At 50.3% G+C, this 19,391-nt stretch overlaps 1 protein-coding gene across 2 annotated transcripts in view; it reads left to right on the top strand.

Annotated features, from left to right (window-relative positions):
* TMEM132C (transmembrane protein 132C) overlaps positions 1-19,391 on the top strand; it is a 307,474-nt gene that overhangs the window by 103,184 nt on the left and 184,899 nt on the right. For both annotated transcript variants that reach the window (XM_072953679.1, XM_072953680.1), the window contains exon 2: positions 9,873-10,764. In XM_072953679.1, coding sequence (XP_072809780.1) covers positions 9,873-10,764 — 892 coding nt within the window. The remainder of the gene's footprint in view (positions 1-9,872; positions 10,765-19,391) is intronic.

Below are 19,391 nucleotides of genomic sequence, written 5' to 3' on the forward strand. Positions count from 1 at the left end.
ATGCAGTGCCTGGACCTACAGGCTGTTGCTGGCTTTCGTCCCTACGTTCACCCTCCTGTATCAATAACTCAGATTTATTGACGCTAAGATTTCACCTTCTGTCTAAGGTTTTTTTTTTTTCTTTTTTTCCCTTGGAGTGTTCAGAACCCTCCCCTCTCAATTCTCCATCCTTTGTGGACGCCTCGGTTTAAACGTCCTCCTTCATGATGCGAAAAGTGAAGGGCGATGTAATGAAAGAGAAAACGCCTTCGTGTTCCTGATGAGTCGCTCCCCTTTTTTGTTGACTCAGCCATCAGGAAAGCATTTTCTCCTTCGGAGCCTGAGACTTCTTATTAATGTAATCATCCTAAACACGGGTGTAACCAAACAAAGCTACAGATGCGAGCTGGCAGGCGGACGAGACTCAGAGGTGGGGGGAAAAATATCGGATGACTCAATGGGTTACAGAGGGTTTTTTTTTTAATTATCTGCAATTAGTGGGAAAGAAAATATGTGGCCTATATTAAAAATAAGCTCTTTATTTTTTTGAGGGGAGGGAGAAGCAAAACCATCATAAAGACCAGGAATGCTGTTCCCTTTTATTTACATGAATGGAGATAATTGGGGCTCTCAGGATTAATGTAAGTTTCCACCATAAATAATACCACCATCTGCAGCACATAGTTGCTTCCCCCTCTGAACAGACACAGCAGAGCATCCCCGAACCATATGCCGTATGGACATCAAACGCAGTTACGTCAGTTCGGCTGCAGAAGCTTGCATTATGTGGCTCTAAACCCCTCCTGACGTTGCAGTCTGATCATTTTTATTTTTCATTGTTGCATCCATTTCCAGTCTGTTTTGGAGGCATATTAAAAGCTCTGTTTACACTTTGGATCAAGGAGATAAACTTGGAATATTAGCTTGTGAAGGGCCCTGGAGAAGACACCAAGCAGGTCGTCTCGTCTGCAGGAAGCGCACCTCTTTTGAAATGATTGGGGAAAATCTGTGTTAAAAAAAAGAATAATGTTTCTGCTGTGATGATTCTCTGAAATTCAGCTTTCGGCGTCCGTCAGTGACGTTTTCCCGGCACACGGACACAGCCACGCTCACGTCTGTTTCCGGCCGCTCTCATGATGGAACAGCAGGGTTGAGCAGTTGCATCAGAGTTCATTCAGCCCTATGAAGCCTAAAATACTTACTGTCTGGGCCTTGACCAAAAAAGTATGCTGGTCCCTTCTTCCTATGACTTGGGAAGCAAGTAATCGCAGTCTGGACAGAGCCAGGGTGTATCATTTTAGAAGCTTTTGGCTGGAAGTTAAGAGAAAATGTCTGTGCCCTAAGGTCGTGCATTGGTTCCCATACAAGGAGGGTGGTGGGGAGGCAAGACTCAGGGTGCATGTGTGCAGTGGTCCCTCAGTGTTGTCCAGACCCCAGGATCCCACCGTCCTGGGATGCCTGCCCCAGCTCTGGCTTCGCCTCGGGGTGTCACTTCAGTTTCGGCATGGATGGCAGTATTGGTGGAGTGACCTGGTCCCACGCTTGCCTCTGGGAAGAAAGGCGTTTGCTTCTGTGGTTCTCTTGTGGGGGAGGGCTCCTCTCTCAGAAGTCCCAGCAGGCCTCCCCTCATCGGTCTTGGGCCCAAAGTGGCCGAGGGCACGTTTCCCCGACCTCAGCACCACTGACCTTTGGGGCTGGACGATTCTGAGTGTGGGACTGACCTCTGCATGGAAGGTGTTACCGCATCCCTGGCCTCTGTCCACTAGACGCTGGGAGCGTCCCCCCACCAGCCATGACAGGCATGATGTCACCATATGAGTGAAGTCATAGCGTGTTTGTCTTTCTCCATCTGACTCACTTCAGTTAGCGTGATACTCTCAACGTCCATCCATATTGTCTCCAACAGCAAGATTTCTTCTTTTTTCTAGATAAGTAGTATTCCATTGTAGCTGTCTGTCTGTCTGTCTATCTACCACCTATTTATCCATCTAGATGGACAGACTTCACACATTCATGATCCATTCATCCCTTGATGGGCCCTTCGGTTGTTTCCATCTCTTGGCTGCTGTCAGTAATCCCACAGTGAGCATCGGGGTGCATGTGTCTTTTTGAATTGGTGTTTTCATATTCTTCGGATAAATACCCAGAAGTAGGATGGCTGGATCGCAGAGTAATTCTAGTCTTAATTTTTTTTTTTTTGAGGAATCTTTACACTGTCTTCCATTGGCTACACCATTCTCCATTCCCACTAACCCATCAATCAACCAGCTAATCAACATCAACGACAAAAACCCAGAATAAGTGAACAAACCAAACCAAACCAAACCAATATGTAGATACGGAGGACAGAGCAGCGCTGACCAGAGTGGGAGGGTGACGTGGGTAAAGGAGGATCAGCTGTGTTTGGTGATGGATGAAAACCAGTTTTTGATGGCGAGCACATTCTAGGCTGTAATGCCGTGCACGTGAAACTTACATAATGTTATAAGTCAGGGTTACCTCAATTAGAGAAAAAAGTTTTAAAAATTAAAAAAATATATATAAGCTACATCAAGGGAAAAAAGAAGTCTCTAGATATTTCCAAATGTCCCTCACGTGGAAAAATTGCCCTTATGTGAGAACTTGGGTTTAGGTGTATGTGTGTAACTGAACCAGTTACTGGAAACAGGTCTGGAATTACCCTATTTAAACCAAGGATTGGCAAACATCAGACCGTGGGCCAAATCCAGCCCCTCACCTGGTCTTGTGTGACCCACAAGCTAAGTCATGGTAATGGAAACTATAAGAAATGGCTACATTTTAAACACTTATTTAAGTCCCTATGTAACATCGAATTTGCCCCTTAGTCTGCAAAGTCTAAGGTATTTATTAAATACCACTTTAAGGAAAAAAAAAGTGCCATTCCCTGGAGCAGACCAGATCATTGATTCTCAACACTTCATACAAAATAAAATTAAATTCATAATCTTGTCACCTACCCAGAGACATAATTAAAAACCGACAGTATAAATAGTGCCCTGATGATGAAAAACGCGACCGCAGCAGTCCGCGGTAAGGTGATATTTTAGCGTGTACGTCTGTCTGGAAGATCAGATGAGGCTGTCAGGTGCTCGCGCCTGTGCTTAGAGGCAGCCCTGAGTTCAGGCTGGTGAAGCTGCATTTGGGCTGTTCTTGGACTTCACAAGCAGACTGGGCGTGGTTAATACCATTCTCCAAACGGATGGACAACTTTTTAGTAAACTTACATCAACTCCAAGCGCTGTCCTCACCCCAGTAGTTGCCGTGCTGGGAAACGCACAGGATATCATGCTGTTGCCCCCCCTCAATCGTCAATACCCCGAATGCCATCTCTGGTCGGCTGAATATTACCCCCCAGAGATGTTTATTTCTCGGTTGTCAGAACCTCTGACTGTGACGTTCCCTGGCAAAGGCACTTTGCAGGTGTGAGTCAGTTAGAGATTGTGGGGTGGGGAGAGGACCCTGGATCAGCCGGGCGGGCTGCTGCAATCACTCAGGTCCTTATAAGAGGGAGGCAGGGCGTCAGAGGGAAGAGAAGCTGCAAGCTGCTGCGGGCTTTGAAGAGGGAGGACGGGGCCGGGAGCCAAGGAACGCAGGCAGCCTCTAGAAAATGGAAAAGGCGAGGAAACTGATTCTGCCCTGAAATCTCCAGAAGGATAACAACCCTGCAGACCCCTTCGTATTAGACTTCTGACCTCCAGGACTATAAATCAGTATGTTTTGTTGTTTTGTGCTAATTTGTTACAGTCGCAGTAAGAAACTAATACGTACACCGTCTCACCGCGGGTCGGGGGAGCTCTGTCTTGAGCCAGTCAGAGCCCCTCCTGGACGTGGGGCTGGGGCCACATTGCAGGGAGGGATGGGGAGGGGTCGAGCTCACGGCCACCACGGGGACCGTTGGCCAGGCTCAGCCTCGGTGAAAGGCAGAAATTCAAATGCCAGCACGCTTAAAAGATTGCATTTTTAGATTTAAAACTTTGCCTGGTAAGTATTTCCCTCCTGCCTACCCAGGGCACCGTTCTCATGCTGATAAAGTCTACGCTTCTGGGAGTCTTAGGGAATTTGTCTTTGAGAAGCATGACTCCTTGGCTCCACTGCCAGGGCCCTGATTGAGGAACACCTGGGAGCGATTACGGATTTCTCCCAAGAGCGGGGGGTACCCCCCCAGGGCCTCCTCGGGGGAACACAAGTACCTGCTCTTTTAAAGGAGAGTTTCACTGTTTCGAAATTGCAAACTGCACTATGTAATTTCAGCAGAGGATATTTGGTGGGTACGTTCAGAAGAGGAATCAAATAATCCATTTATCAAGGTGCCTTTTGTTTCAAGAGGAAAGTAACAATGCACCATGTTTAACAGAGAGATAGTCCGTGTCTGGCCAATGTTCATAAATCGCCAACCGCGGCGGCGGGGTGGGGCGGGTCGGGGAGGAGGAGCCCTCAGAGGGCTCCGGCCGGCTGGGGTTCAGGTAAGCGGCAGTGACTTGGGTTTTCCTTGAGGTGTGTGAGGGTTTGGCAGCTGTCTGACGCCATACAGGTGAACCGGCGCTGTCTAACGCAGGAGAGGCACTGGAGTCGTAAAAAAGAGTTCCCCTCCCCTGATGGCACATTTCTTCTCTCACGTGGCTGTCACCTAGTTTTGATTTTCATGAATTATGGTTACCACCTTTTTTTTTTCACATTTCTGTAGCCTGAAAACCTTTTTACTGTAACTTACCGGGGATGGAGGTAATGATAAGGTAATCATGCTAATCATATTAACAGCAACTTTCCCCAGTGACTAAGGCATGCTCTACCAGCTGCCCGTGCTGTGCTTATGGCACTAAGTGAGTTGGCTTTGATAGGATTTCCCAGCAGAGAGATGAAGATAAGGAAACTGGAAAGTTTAGGGTATTAAAAAAAAAATCCTGCCAAGTACATTGGGGGCAGGGATTTATATTTGGATCCCGTGTGGCCTCAGAGATGTTCTTAACCACTAGGATCCAGTTCCCTCACGGGCTGGAGAAGGTTTGGTTAAAATCTTTCCTCTGTCCCTCTGGCAACTGTGACACACCACTGAGCACCTTCCGCGAAGCGAATCAGGTTAGATCAGGGTTTCTCATCTGCAGCACTCCTGGCATTTGGGCCTGGGCGGTTCTCTGTCGTGGGTGGGAGGGGCTGTCGTGTGCATTGTAGGATGTTAGCGGCATCTCTGGCCTTGCCTCTCCCGGTGACAGTAGCACGCCCTCCCCCCGCCCCAGTTGTGAAAATCAAAAATGTCCCCTGTAGGCGCTGCCAGGTATCTCCTGGGTGCAAAGTCACCCCTAGTTGAGAAGCACTGATGCTCTTTAGGACAAGGCTTTTCAAAATTATTTTTTTAATTGAAGTAAGGTTGATTCACAGTATTATATTAGTTTCAGGTGTACAGCATAATGATTCAGTACTTTTATAGATTATATGCCATTGAAAGCATTACAGAGTCACAGCTATCATTCACTGTGCTGTACAATGTATCCTTGTCGCTCATCTATTTTATACTTAGTAGTTTGTATCTCTTCCTCCCATAACCTTATCTTGCCCCTCCCCATCCCCTCTCCCCACTGGTCACCACTGTTTTGTACTCTGTATCTGTGAGTCTGTTTCTATTTTGTTATGTCCATTCGTTTTATTTTTTAGATTCCACATATAAGTGATATTATACAGTATTTGTCTTTCTCTGACTTATTTCACTTTGCATAATACCCTCTGAGTCCATCCATGTTGTTGTCAATGGGAAGACTCCATTCTTTTTCATGGCTGAGTAGTATTCCATTGTATATATACACCACATCTTCTTTATCTGTTTGTCTGTTGATGAACACTTGGCTTGCTTCCATATCTTGGCTTGATGCTCCTTAGGAAAGGCTTTTGCATGCCCTGAAATAGCACCTCTTGTGCATTTGAGCTGTTCTGGGGGGATTGTTTTTATCTTATTTAATTGATGAAGGAAGCCCGACCTAGCATTTTCACCAAGGTACCACAGCATCCATGGCTACATTCAAAGCAGCAGCTGGCCCCAGCCCCACTTCCTAGACTGACTTCCCACTCCTCCCACACCCAGGTCCTGAGCTTTCCCTCCGCCCATCCTTTGTTCTTGCTTCCCCCTCCTCCTGGAATTCTTCCCTTATTCCAGTCACCCTCCTTAGAGCCAACCCAACCTTCATATGACAGCTCAGCAAGAATCAGCTCCAAAGAGGCCATCTCGAGGAGTGGGTATAGCTCAGCGGTAGAGCGCATGCTTAGCATGGATGAGGTCCTGGTTTATCTCCAGTTCCTCCATTTAAAAACAAACAAACAAAGAGCCCATCTCAGTCAGTACGTCCTAAAGTGAGCATCAGGATGGAGGTGGAGCGTTATGTTGGCTGGAGGGTCGCTTCCCCGGCGTTGTTCTGTCTGGGTGCTAAGCAGAGTGGACATCTCTTGCGTTCACTATCTCAGAATCTCAAAAACTCAATTTCCGGCAGTGGCTTTGCAGAAGAGTTCTCTGATGAACAGCTGATGGAGGACACAATATCCCCAACACCGACAGGCAAGCACAGATAAAGAAAATGGATAAATAGGAAGGGAGACAGCAAATGAACGTGCCGTCAGCGGGGGGGCCAGATGGAAAGGTGCAGCTGTCAGCCACTCCCCGCTTCCCCTCTCCTGGCCCTTAGGAGACCAGCATCCGACTTCTCCAGGGGCATTGCTTCAGATCAGTAAAAATTACTCAATCATCCTGTCTTTCTAGGAGATGCTGCCGTGAGCCGATGAACCAGAAACAGAGCGTGGCTATCTGTCTGTGTTGCACCAGGTCATGGCCGCCGTGGGCTGGTCTCCTTGCAATCAGCAGATAGAGCATCAGGAGAGAAATGCACCAAAGGCTGGGAATCACCTCTGCTCCCTTCAGCCGCTAGATCGGGGCTCCCCAAAATGTGAGATGAGCTTGGGAGGTGGACAGTGTTGCAGCCCGTGAGGGTGCAGACGGGCCTCGTGCAGCTCGGGGAGGGGGTGGGGAGAGCGTTCTCGTGAGTGTCCACGTGGCTGGGTTGCTGGGGGAGCCGCTCTGAGGTATGGAACCCTCTGGACCTCACAAATGAGAAGACGCTGTCCTTTCCAGTCCCCTCTGAATTACTCTGACTCCATCAAGGAGAAGTTCTCATTTGCTGTATCTTTAGCTTCTTCTGCTCAGTGGTCTCCTGGTTCAACGAAGAAGCGACAAACTTCAGGCTCAGGGCCCTAGGCTGGCAGCCATTTGGGACGTGGGCTCTTGGTTTTTTATTTTTTAATTCATTGTAGGATTCTCTAAACAAACATAGGCGTTACTTCATGGATATTTAATAATCTAAACATTTTATTTAATGTGTTCATTCCTAATGAACTCACCCAGTAATTAACAGTGCATGAATGTATGGTCGATGGCGTGAGAGTGACGTCTGGATGTCTGAAGCTGAGGAAACGCCACCTTCCGTTGGAAGCATTGTGTGTGCAGAGCTGTCCCTGGTGGTCCTGGGCATAGATGGGCACAATGAATTCTTTTCTTTTTTTTAAAGACTTTATTTCTTCAGAACAGCTTTAGGGTCACAGCAAAATTAAAAGGAAGGTACAAACTTTATGTTCATAACCACCAGACTAGACCCCACTCCCTTCTTTACAGTATCTCCTTCTTGGCTCAAGCTGTCTCTCCTGGGCTGTTAAAATTCAGCTCTAGTTTCAGCAGGAAGGTGTGAGCCAGGCCCTCTCAGTTCCGTGTGAAGGATGATGAGTGACTTGCTTAAATAACGGGAGACCCTAAGAGGGGAGACACCCACACAGTGTGCCCAGTCCGGCTCTATGTCACGGACAACAAACTCAGCATTTGCTTAACAGCAAAGGTTCTTTTTTTTTTTAAGGCTTTTTTAAAAGCTAAAAAGACAAAAAAGTAGGGGGGAAAAAAGGAATTTCCATCTGCAGGCAGAGTGGAGCATGATGATAACCCTTGCTGACAAGGCTACCCGTCGTGGCAGGCACCCCACACCAGCGGGCCTTAGCATGCTGGCTCCCTTCCTTCCGAGAGCCCTGGGCCCACTACCTTTTCCGAACAAATGAGTCTTTAAATCTCTGCACTTTGAGGTTTAAGAGCTTTTTCAGAGAGGAATGCATACATCAGAATGAAAGTATCAGGTGTAGCAACTGGTCTGCCGGTTTGTACCGAATATTACACGTTGCTTCAATAGTGAATGACTTTCTCTAAAGACATAGAGCCAGCACCTCTTCCGGAATGCCGAGCAGGGCGTTTGGAGAGTGTGCTGCCCTGGTCCTGAGGTGCCTGGGTGGGAATGGAGGTGCTGGAGCGTCTTTAAAGGGAGGGGGCGAAGCGCCTGGGTTAACCCGCGACCTCGCCACAGCGCCTCGGGGCGAGGAACGGGCGAGAAGGCTGTTGCTCTGAAAAGCCGCCTCGACAACCCAGGCCCATTTGGCTGCAACACCAGAGGCAGCTTTGATCCGTTGGGCAGTGCCCCTCCTGGGAAGAGGAGGAGGGGAACTTCAGGGGAGGGGAGCCCGGGGCCGCCCCAGAGGCCGGATGGGCGCTGCCGGCAACTGCTAGAAGCAGGGGCAGAAGGGGAGGAGGAGACATCGGAGGAGGCGAAGGATCCCTCGCAAACCCAAAGGTACCCGAGGGTCCAGCAGCAAACAGCTAAGTGAGGCTGCCTGCTGGGTGTCTTCTCTTACTGTTGCTGGCTGGGCAGCCGGCCTCAGTGTTGCCAGATTCTCCCACGTTTGAAGAGAAGCTGGAAACCCAGATACCTACCAGTTTTTAAAAAATGGTCCCTGTGCAGCATGATCTTTTAAAATACCGTGGGCAAGGGTATATAGCTCAGTGGTAGACTGCGTTTAGCATGCATGAGGTCCTGGGTTCAATCCCCAGTACCTCCATTAAAAAAAAATAAAAATAAATAAATAAATAAACCTAATTACCACCCCCCGCACACCAAAAAATAAATAGATAAAAATAAAATACCACGGGCAGAACGAAACCCACCTGCAGGCTGAGTTAAGCGCCATTAAGTGAGCAGTTTGCCGTGTCTCCTGGTTTGCCGTTTTTCTTTCGACTGCTTATATTTCTGGTTATGCAAACAATTTTTTTTAAATTTTTACATAGGCAAATTTATCATTCTTCAATTGCCTATGGCATTTGAGTCCTAATCGGAAAGATTTTCCTACAAGCAGGTTATAGAGGAAATCACCCACTTTTTCACCTGGTACTAAAATTGTCATTTCCTTTCATCTGTATCACTGCTCCGTGTGGAGTTTCTTCTTGAATATGGTGTGAGGTATGGATTGGATTTTCTCTCTTTTTCCCCCAGGTGGCTAGCCAGATTCCTCAGCGCTGTTCATTGAAAAGTCTGTCTTTGTCCCCTGATCTGTGGGGCCGCCTGCATCACATACCGAATTGCTAGGTAGACATGGGCTTACCGGTGAACCATTTTAGTCCACTGGTCTGATCTTTTCATTCCTGTACCAGTCTCATGAAATATGTTTTAAGCTCACACAAGCTGTTAGTAACCACATCCATCCCACACGCCTAGGTGACTCGCCGGCTCCCTGTTGGGCGGGACTCCATGCAATCGCCACGGCGCAACAAATCCTAACCTACAAGCATCTCCACCTGGCATGTTTCAACCTGACACAGGCATATCGTTTTCAGAGCGTGGAGTCGTTTATGGGCCGACCCCCACAGGAGGGTGAAAAGTTCTCACCAGGTGGCCTTCAGAGTGTGAGCCCCCTCGTTTCCAAATTGCCTGAAGTTACCGCTCGCTCCGAGGTGACTTCCAGCGAGCCCGGCAGTAACCCCATCCTTGTCTTTTTCTCTTCCTCCCTTCTCTCCCGCCGCCCCTCAGTGATAGAAGGCCGCGGGGTCCCAGACGACCGGCCGAGGGCGTCCTCGCTGCCGCCTTACCTGCCCGTGAGCTACCGCGTGCTCAGAGCCGACACCGCCTTCCTCCTGAAGGAGACCAGCCGGGACGAGACCCGCAACTCCAGCCTGCGGTCGCGCGTGGAGTCCTTCTTCGCCTACAGAGCCCGGCGGCCCCCGGCACTGAACGCCAGCTATGGGCCCTTCTCGGTGGAGAAGGTGGTGCCTCTGGACCTCGTGTCGCCAGCCAGCGCCTGGGGCCCGGCCGGCAAGTTCGCCCTTAACTGGAAGCTGAAGGCGCACGTCCTGCAGGAGCGCGTCCACCTGAGCCGGCCGCGCGTGCAGGTGCTGCTGCAGCTGGCGGGCAGGGACTGGGACGACCCCGGGCCCGCGCCGCGGCTGCCCTGCCTGCGGGTCTTCGCCTTCCGCGACAGCCGGGAGGTGCGCGCCGGCTGCCGGCTGCAGGGCGACCTGGGGCTGTGCGTGGCGCGGCTGGAGCTCCCGGCCGGCTGGTTCGGGCCCGCGCCGCCGGCGGCCGGGAGGCGGAAGGCGGCCGAGGCGCCCGCGGGCGGCCCCGCGGTGGAGCTGTACTACGCCGTGCAGCCGGCGGACGCGCGCGGGGACTGCGCGGGCGGCGACGTCAGGAAGGGCAACGCCATCCGGCCCGGCAAGGACGGGCCCGGCGAGAGCGCGTCCCGCCTGCAGAGGATCGGCGCCGCCGGCCTCTTCCGCGCCCCGGACGGCGCCGCGCTGCGCGAGGTGCGCGTGGACGGCAACGTGGCCATCTGGCTGCCCTCCAGGCCGGCCAAGCAGGGAGACGTGGTCACTGCGCGCGTCGCCGTGGCCAGCAACTCCACCGTGGACTTCTTCATCCTGAGGTAGGTGCTCACCCCGCGGCTGGCGCGGCTCCGGTGGGCTCGGACGGGAAGCTGGGGCTGCCGACTAGAGACAGGGCCCCGCCACCCGCCTGCTCGAGGGTGGGGAGCTCAGGGCGGAGAGCAGGAACGGGGCGCTCCGCGCTCCGGGGAAAAATGGGCAGGACAGGCCTTCAGAGAGATATTTTCAGGAGATTTTAGGAGCCCAAATTCTTGCCTCTCCTCCTATCTGGAAAAGCAGGGACCTCATTAATGGTGACGTCTGCTCCTGGTGACCAGCAGCAAGCCTGTGCCAAAATGTGTGCTTGACTGCACGCCCGCCCCCTTCACTAAAATCACGTATGTACCGACTCTCCTCTGCCTCTTCGGCGCAGGTCCGCAGGACAGTCTGAGATGCTGTCCCCGGGGCTACTGTCCTCATTTTGCCCCCAAGAAAACAATTCACAACTCTCACAGTGGATGTTTAAGGAGGATCCATTGTCACCACCTTCAGGGACCCTCTGGCTTCACAGCGGAAGCCAGGCCCCACCTCTGCCCCCAGGTTTTAGCAGCTGCCTTACATTGTATACCAGGGGCCAGGGAAGGAGGGCAAGACTAAACGAGTTCCTCTCTTTTGGCCTTGGATTTATTTACTCTTGAACTTGGAGAGGGAGATGACTTTTTATTAAGCTTTGAATTCTTCTGTAGATATGCAGATGACTTGGTTGCGCCTGACCGAAGGTATATACCCCAGGGGCCCCAGAAAAGACATAGGTATTGTGCTGTGCAAAAAAAGCCCAGGGTGATATCTTTCTTTTTTTTTTTTTTTTTCCTGGTGGAGTGAAGTAGTGCCAGTTAGTGGTTGGGAAAAAAAACCCGTTTGTGAGTACCATTCAGCAATGATTAAAGGAATCTGCCCATCATGAAGTTTTCAGCAGAGGTATTCCATCTTATTTGAAACAAAGAGAAAAGTAAACTGAATTAAAACAACAACAAAATAACCCACCTACCGTCCCCGCTGCTGGGTCAGCAGATGACACCAGAGCTGTAAGGGGCTGGCTCCGTCACGCTGCATAATGGTTCTGAAGCTTGGTTCAAGAATGCCTGTTGTCTGAGATAATTAAAACTGGGGGAAAAGCCACTTAAAGCAAATCCTCTTAAAATGTGGCCCAGGATTTCATGATAATGAAAAAAAAAATCTGCTTGAGATTTGTTTAAAAGATAAAGATGATAAAAGAAAATCAGGCTTTTTTTCTGTTGTCATTAAGAAGGGCTTAGGTTGTAACGGTAGCTACGCTTTGGTTCTCTTCAGAATACAAAATTAATCGCATGCTGTCTGAGTTGCTTAGAAAAATACTGGCAAGGTGGAATGATAGCACGTTACAGGCGTCTTTTGTTTTGGTTTATCTTCTGTTGTGTGGCAGTGGGAGTGGCCCTTTTGAAGGGTTTGTTTTTACAAAACACAGTCAAAGATTTTCGTATATTTTTCTCGACGTTTCTTCGTTCTTTGGCGTCAGATGATTCTCTTCTAAAGCGTCTGTCTCGTCACCATCCTTGTAACTCTTCCTTTCAGTTCTTAAGTGGATTAATGTGCCCAGATCCTGCTTTGCCGGTGGTTGTGGGTCTGACCCAGGGCTTTCGGGACGTGGACTTCAGTGGTCACACAACCCTGCATCTTTAATGAGATGTCAAGTGTGCCCTATGGGGAATTCCCATCAAATTTTGCAGTGTCAGCAAATTGTTAGGGGTCCACATGTCACCTGCTGACTTGGTGGTGAAAAGGGATAAACTCAGTGTCTTAGGGGAAGTGTCTTAACCTTGTGATGTAACTGCGGGACCAGAAGAGTAGATATTTGGATCAAAGCGTCCAGGTTTGCTTCCTCCTGCCTTGGATGGGGAGAGATGCTGATCTGGAAAGTTCAAGGTCCATTTCCACGGGGTCCCCTAGCACCCTGGCTCCATGCCCTGCTGTTGTAACATGAGCACATCCAGCCCAGGCTTTGGAAGGGACGTTCAGGCGACAGGGAACCGAGGGCATGTTTTAAAATTCCAGAGTCACAACTGTCTTCCCATTTGTACTTTCTAAAATTTGTTTTTGTTTTATCTGATTTTTTTTCCTTTTTTTTGAATTGAAGTATAGTCAGTTTACAATGTTGTGTCAATTTCTCACCCTCAGCATCCCTCCCTAGAAATGCAAACTCTGCTATCACTGGGGGGTGAGTATGAGTGAGCCAGTGGGTCCCTACGTCCAAGGTGTGGGGCCCCTGCACCTGGCTTGTTGGAGAGGAAAGGCTGTTCTCTGTGTTTTTCATCACAAAGATAAGGATGGTGGTGGAGAACATGAGTCCTGCCAGCAGCTGGCCTCAGTCCTGGTCCTGTCTCCTTTACGTCCTGGCTTTGCGACTCTTGGCAAGTCACCTAATCTGCATGTGCCTTGGCTTCCTAAATCAGACGAGAGCCTGGTACTTACTGCCATGGAGATGGGAGGATGCAGTGGGCTCCTGTTTATTTGCAAGGTGCTTCTAACTGAGTCTGGCATGTAAACGTGCTGATGTGAACGAATGTGGGATGTCACTCACAGGTTGTTTTGAAACATCCATCAGAACTTCAATAAGCATTGAGTTCTGCTTCAGCAGTAAAAGGACATCGTGCTTTGCATAAAACAACAGTGACCAGGTTTGTTCTGAAAGCTGTATTGATTCTCACTTCACCATGATTTTGTTCAAAGACGAAAAAAATTGTTTTGGAATGATGAGAGCCTTTGGGGCACAGAGGATAATACAATGGAATGGTTCTGGGTTGGATGTTACTTGGTGCTGGGAACGTAGCAGCCCGATTTCTGCCTCCCTCATCCTTCCACCCACGGATCCGAGCCCTCGGGGGCGGGAGGGGGAGGGGAACCAGAGAGGCAACAAGGACTCCAAGACGTCCGGCTGAAGGATGGGAGACTGTGGATAAAGCAGATGTTTCCTTTCAGGATGACACCTTTCATTTTCATTTAGTTTAAATTCATTTTAATTTTTAAAAGTAGTTATTCTTAGGAAAAACATTCAGAGAGAAAATACAAAAAGATGTGCCCAGGTGTGGCAGAATAGTGACGTTCGCATGAGGCTCCCTGAAGCCTGGGAATCTCCACTGTCTCCTCCTCGTAAGAAAACCCCTGTTTATCCCGTTGCCCCCGAGGATGGCTGCTGGTTCCGTCACAGGGGACATCCATCTGTCCCCTCGCTGGAAGCCAGCTGAGGAATTCACGGGGGATTTGTGGGGAGGCCTTGAAAGACCCCTCCTGACACTGAAGTCCAAAGGCATTCTCCGTCAGCTCCCGGGAAGGCGGCTTTGCGCGACAAGGCCGTGATGCTTGGAGAGAAACCAGACTTCTCGGGGGTTTTGGAAGGGCCAGCCTCACACACGGAGACTTGGCCTAAGCCTCCTTTACAGGACCGGCTCCACAAATGGCGCTCTCTTCCTCAGGCTCGAGGACGCAGCCTGCGATTCGTTAGCCGCCTCGTGCATCAAATTCAAAGGCCACCCCTGCTTTAGGATCCCGTCGGTTTCTGAGACTCAAAAGTCAAGGTGTGGAGGTTATACTTTGCTTTCTGTGAATAGAACATTATTTTAGGAACCTGTTTTTTGGAAAATAAAAAATGAAATGGTGACCAACGTACAGGAAAAATACCTAAACTGGATATGTTTACAGTGACCTATAAACAGATCGGTGAGACAGAGGTGTTGGCCCCTTGTCGCTCAGTGTAGGGCTCAGCACATAATAAAGGGCCAGTAAGCATGTGTTGAATTAATGCAGAAGCAAATGCCTCATGTCAGATTTATATCAAAGACAAAGACCTTCCTCTACATCGACAGTTTCCTTTGTGACCTGCTAACCAAGGCTCCTTGAAATAAACTCTATTCCTTACACCAAGTGTAAGCGTTGCACCTTAGTCCAGGGATTTTCAAAACACATTGACAACTGGGGTCATTGGCGCTGAAGATTCCCACTGCCTTCTCCGCGAGCCTCGAGCCGCGGGGTGCTGCGGAGCACACTTCTTCCTCGAAGCCAGCCCTAGACTGAGTTTGCGGAATCACTCCCTGTGTCGGGACCGACGTTCACTGTTACCGCAAGTCGCAGGTGTCGGGCAGGCAGATGGCTCCTGACCTTGGGGATGCTTCAAGGGCAGACCTGGGGACACACTGGCCGCACCTCTGGCCTTGTCAGAAAGCCACTGACATTGCTCCCAAAGAAGCAAAGGTGGGGGGAGTGGGCTCACTCAGCCTCTCCCATTTAAAATAAGCTTGCTTGAACGAAATCCGCGATTCAGGGAAATGGAGGGGAGGTGCTCTCCCCCGAGTGTGGCTACTCCAGAACCCTGCACCTCAGTGACTGGAAGTAGGGAGGCTAAGAGAGTCACGGAGAGGCGCCCCTCCCTGCAAGATTACATTCCGCAGCAACCAGGCATTGACGCATCGACCGTCGTCCTGTGTCGCGTCTTGTAAGGGAAGAAGCATACGGACGGGTTGAGTCTACGCCTGGGTTTCTCAGCCCCGGCAAGACGGGCATTTGGGGCAGGATGAGTCTTTGTCGTGGGGCTGCCCCGTGCACCGTGGGGAGTTGAGCAGCATCCCTGGTCTCCACTCACTGCATGCCAGTAACACCTTATCTCCAGTTGTGACAACCCAATTGTCTCCAGACGTTGCCAGATATCCTTGGAGGGGCAAAATCACCCCGGCTGACAATGCCTGGTCCACGTCTGTGATGCACAAAGGGTGTGGCTAGCCGGACGTTTGTCGTGGAGATCTGGGTGGGAAAATGAAGACATGGTGTGGCTCATTCCCAGGCATTTCTCTGACCAAAACCTGCGAAGGCTGTGTCTCCGCAATTTCTCTTCTAACAATATATTCCTTCATCATATCCCTTCCCCACCAAGAGCTCAGTGTCCAGCCGATACAATCACTTAAAAAGCAAAGGATCCAAAATATCTCAGAGGTGATTGAGAAAGAGAGGAGACAGGACGCGTGACACCATCCATCTCTGATTCCGTCGACCTCGGGTAGTTATCTCGCCAAGCCTCCCCTCAGAGGCAGCTGCCTCGTCAGCGCAAGTCGCCAACTCCCCAAAAGCAAAATCAGAGACCCCTCCATCTCCTTTTCTGCAGGGTAAGTGACAGCGGAACACCAGCTTGCGTGGCTGCTCTGCCCCGGGCTGGGTAAGGTTTGCCTGCCAGGGCTGCTCACGGAGACTCCAGGCTATAAATCCCAAGAGATGATTTTTCCTTTTTTACGTAAAACGTGGTGGAGGAAGGGGGTGGTCTTCCCAGAAGAATCAGAAAGGAGCAGACGAGAGACTAGGCTACGCCAAGCATCCAGCCTTCAGCAACCTTTGCTTTGCGGAGACAAGATCACAGAATAAGGGAGCCGTGCAGGGTCCTCCGCTGGGGTGCTGGGGGTGGTGTCTGCTCTTTCCCAGCGGTTGGATGCGGGACCTGCTGACTCATTAGTCCTGTCCTGTTGTGACTGGCGGGTGTGGACACTGTCATTCTTATGAATAACCAACGTTCCCCCCAACCAAGCCAGCACAGCGTCATGTGTCCTTAACAGCCACCGTGTGTTCCCAGCATCTCCCAATAAATAGACAAGAGGATGCAGGCGGGGAAGGAGCTTTTAAAGAGATGTGCTGAAGGAGGAAGGTTTTGGATGTGGGAATGTTGAGAGAAGCATTATTTCTTCCAAGCAGGCTGGGGTGGGCAGGGGAATTCATTCCTAGAGCCGCGGTGTATGACCAGGGAATGCAGGCAGAGTTCAGAGCCCAGCTCTCACCACCTCTACAAGGATTTTGTGAGGGGCGTCTTGTACAGGCAAACCTAGTTCCCAGCCACCCAGGGCAAAGGGCGGAGTCTCAGGATCCCATCTGTAGGTGGATTCATGGCGCATCTTTCCCCTAACAGACTGGAGCTTCACCATTGAGTCTACTGACAAACACACAAAGCACAAGTGTTCAGGGCAGCATTATTCACAGCAGCCAAAATGTGGAAACAACCCAAATGTCCATCAACCGATGAATGACTAAGCGAACTGTGATATATTCACTAAGACACTAGTATGTGGCCATAGAAAGGAATGAATTATTGGTAACGGCTACATGTGGGTGAAGCTGGAAAACACGGCACTGAGTGGAACCAGCCAGACATAGGAGACCCCATGCTGTACGAGCCTCGGGGGAGTGTGGGAGTTACCTAGAACAGGCAAGTCCGTCGAGACAGAGAATAGACGAGTGGTTGCCAGGCCCAGTGAGACAGATGGTCAGCAGGAAATGACTGCTAAAAGATTCCAGGTTTCTTTTGGGGGTGGGGTGAAGATATTGTGGAATTATATAGTGGTGATGGTTGCAAATTTTGTGAATATACTAAACACCATTGAATCGTATCCTTAAAAAAGCAAAAACAAAACAAAAAAAACAAAAAAGAAAGATTTTCCAAGAGAAGATGTATGGCAGAAAATATTATTGGTGTTGACTTTTTTTTTTATTGCCTCTAAACTAGCCACACGGTAAACATCAAACCCATTTAAAAAAACAAAACAAAACTCTAGTCTGCGGAGGCTTTTTCTGTTGAGTGACCAAATGTTGAGCTGCTTTTTTCACACTTAGGGATGTTCTTGGGATCTTGTCAGGTGGACCCTTTCCCGCTGATACTGAAGTGTTTGTTGCACTTTGCGCCGCGCAGTGTTTAGAAGCCTCCTCCACGTTTCTGGTTAATGAGAATGGCCAAAGCAGGGACCACCCGGCTTCAGTCACATGCAGAGGCTGTAGGTGGTAAACTGAGGTGCCTGTACCCGGCGGCCAGGGCACAGAGATGCGTGCAGCTTTCTGGGGGTGCCGGGGTGGCTCGAGAGGGCCTTAGCAATATCAGCTAACCAACCCCTGTCATCTCAATGAACCAGCCCCTGAAACCACCCCCAGATCGACACATGATCTAGAGACCCGTGTATCACGTACACACAGTTCTCCACCTCCGCCCCGTGGAGAGGATGCAGCTACTGCTGGTGGCTACCAGGCAGACAGAGGGTCTCACGCGCTGTTTCTAAAGGCAGCAGTGTCTTCTTGGCTCCCAATAATCGTCGCCCCACTGGAACGCAAGACCCTTGCAACCAGGTTTTGAAGAGAAGCTGGAAATGTGGGCCTCACGTAGCATCTTTCAGACAGAATCACTCCACAGCCATCACGGCGCAGACCCGGGGGCCGGACTGTGCCCCGAGGCTGCCGCGCGGCAGCTCCTGATCTAGGAGTCAGGACCAAGCGGATCGTGTTAGTGTCCCGGGACGGCGGTAGCCAATCGCACCAAACTGGGTGGCTTGAAACAACAAAGTTTTCTCTCTCACAATTCTGGAAACCGGAAGTCTGAAATCAAGGTGCTGGCGGGGCCGGGCTCTGCCTGAAGATTCTAGAAAAGAGCCCTGCCTGGCCTCTTCCCGCTGCTGGTGGCTGCTGGCAGGCTTCGGCGTTTCTGGGCCTGCGCCCGCGTCCCCCCAGCCTCTGCCTCTGTCTGCACCAGCCTTTCCTCTGTCCCTCCTCTGATCTCCCCTCTCCTATCAAGAAACCAGTCATTGGAATTTAGGACCCACCTCAATCCAGAATGATCCCGTTTTGAGATCCTTAACTCATTACATTGGCCAAGACCCTATTTACAGACAGGGTCGCTTTCAGAGGCTCCAGATGGACGTGAGTTGGAGGAGGGGGCGCTCCGCCACCCACTACAGAGAAGATGGTCTCCTCGATGTATTCTGGAACCTTCCACTGTGCCATCTTTGGTCCTTTTGAATTGCTACGTGCCCCTTGGCAGTTCCAACTGATGTTCCCCGCCGTGGGAAGGCCGCGCTGTGAATTGGAATCGGTTCCTTTGCCACGTGGAGAATAAACCCTTCTCCGCTGGGTGAGTCCAGACCTGCGCGCTCAAATCCATTCCCCTAATTTCTGAGCACAGCCTGCGCGTGTGCTATTATAATTTAATATTCGGGGTTTTTTTTTCCTTCCCCCTTGATCCCTTTTGTGTCTGAGGATACAAAAAAAATAAAAAATAAAAAACCTTCAAAGGCAATTTCCAGATACCTGGCTTGGCCTGGATAATTATCAGCCCTGCATTTCCAACAGAGCTTCAGTCTGCAGGGCCAAGTGGAAGCCCTTGGGAGTGACTTGACTGCCCCCAGGCTCGTCGTGAAGGGGACGAGACCCTCAACCAACAATGGAGTCGGCCTGGACTGCAAACCTGGAGCGCCTTTGGAAAATTCTGGAAGCCCATTTTCCCACACTCTCGTCTAAAACGCATTTCCCTGTTGAATGTCTCCCAAGGAAAGGTTTGTTTTCATTTTCTCCAGCTTGTCATTTTAAATGTACTCTTCTGGAACAGAGAAGAGGAACAATTTTCTTTCTGCTTGGGAAGAAGTGAAGAAATCATGTTTCCTGCCCGGGGGCCCCCCCTCCCCGGCTCCCCCACAGCACATCTGGGTTGCCAGGCAGCCCCGGCTTCGGTGAAACATTTGAGAGCGATTTGTCTGTTGTGGGAAACATTGAAACCAAATTGACTCCAGCTCCGGGAGGAGAGAGAAGAGGCAGAGCCCTCCTGGTCGAGTTCTGCCCCCTTTGTTCCAGGTTCTTTCAACCA

This window comes from Vicugna pacos, chromosome 32, assembly GCF_048564905.1.
Source record: "Vicugna pacos chromosome 32, VicPac4, whole genome shotgun sequence".
NCBI lineage: Eukaryota > Metazoa > Chordata > Mammalia > Artiodactyla > Camelidae > Vicugna > Vicugna pacos.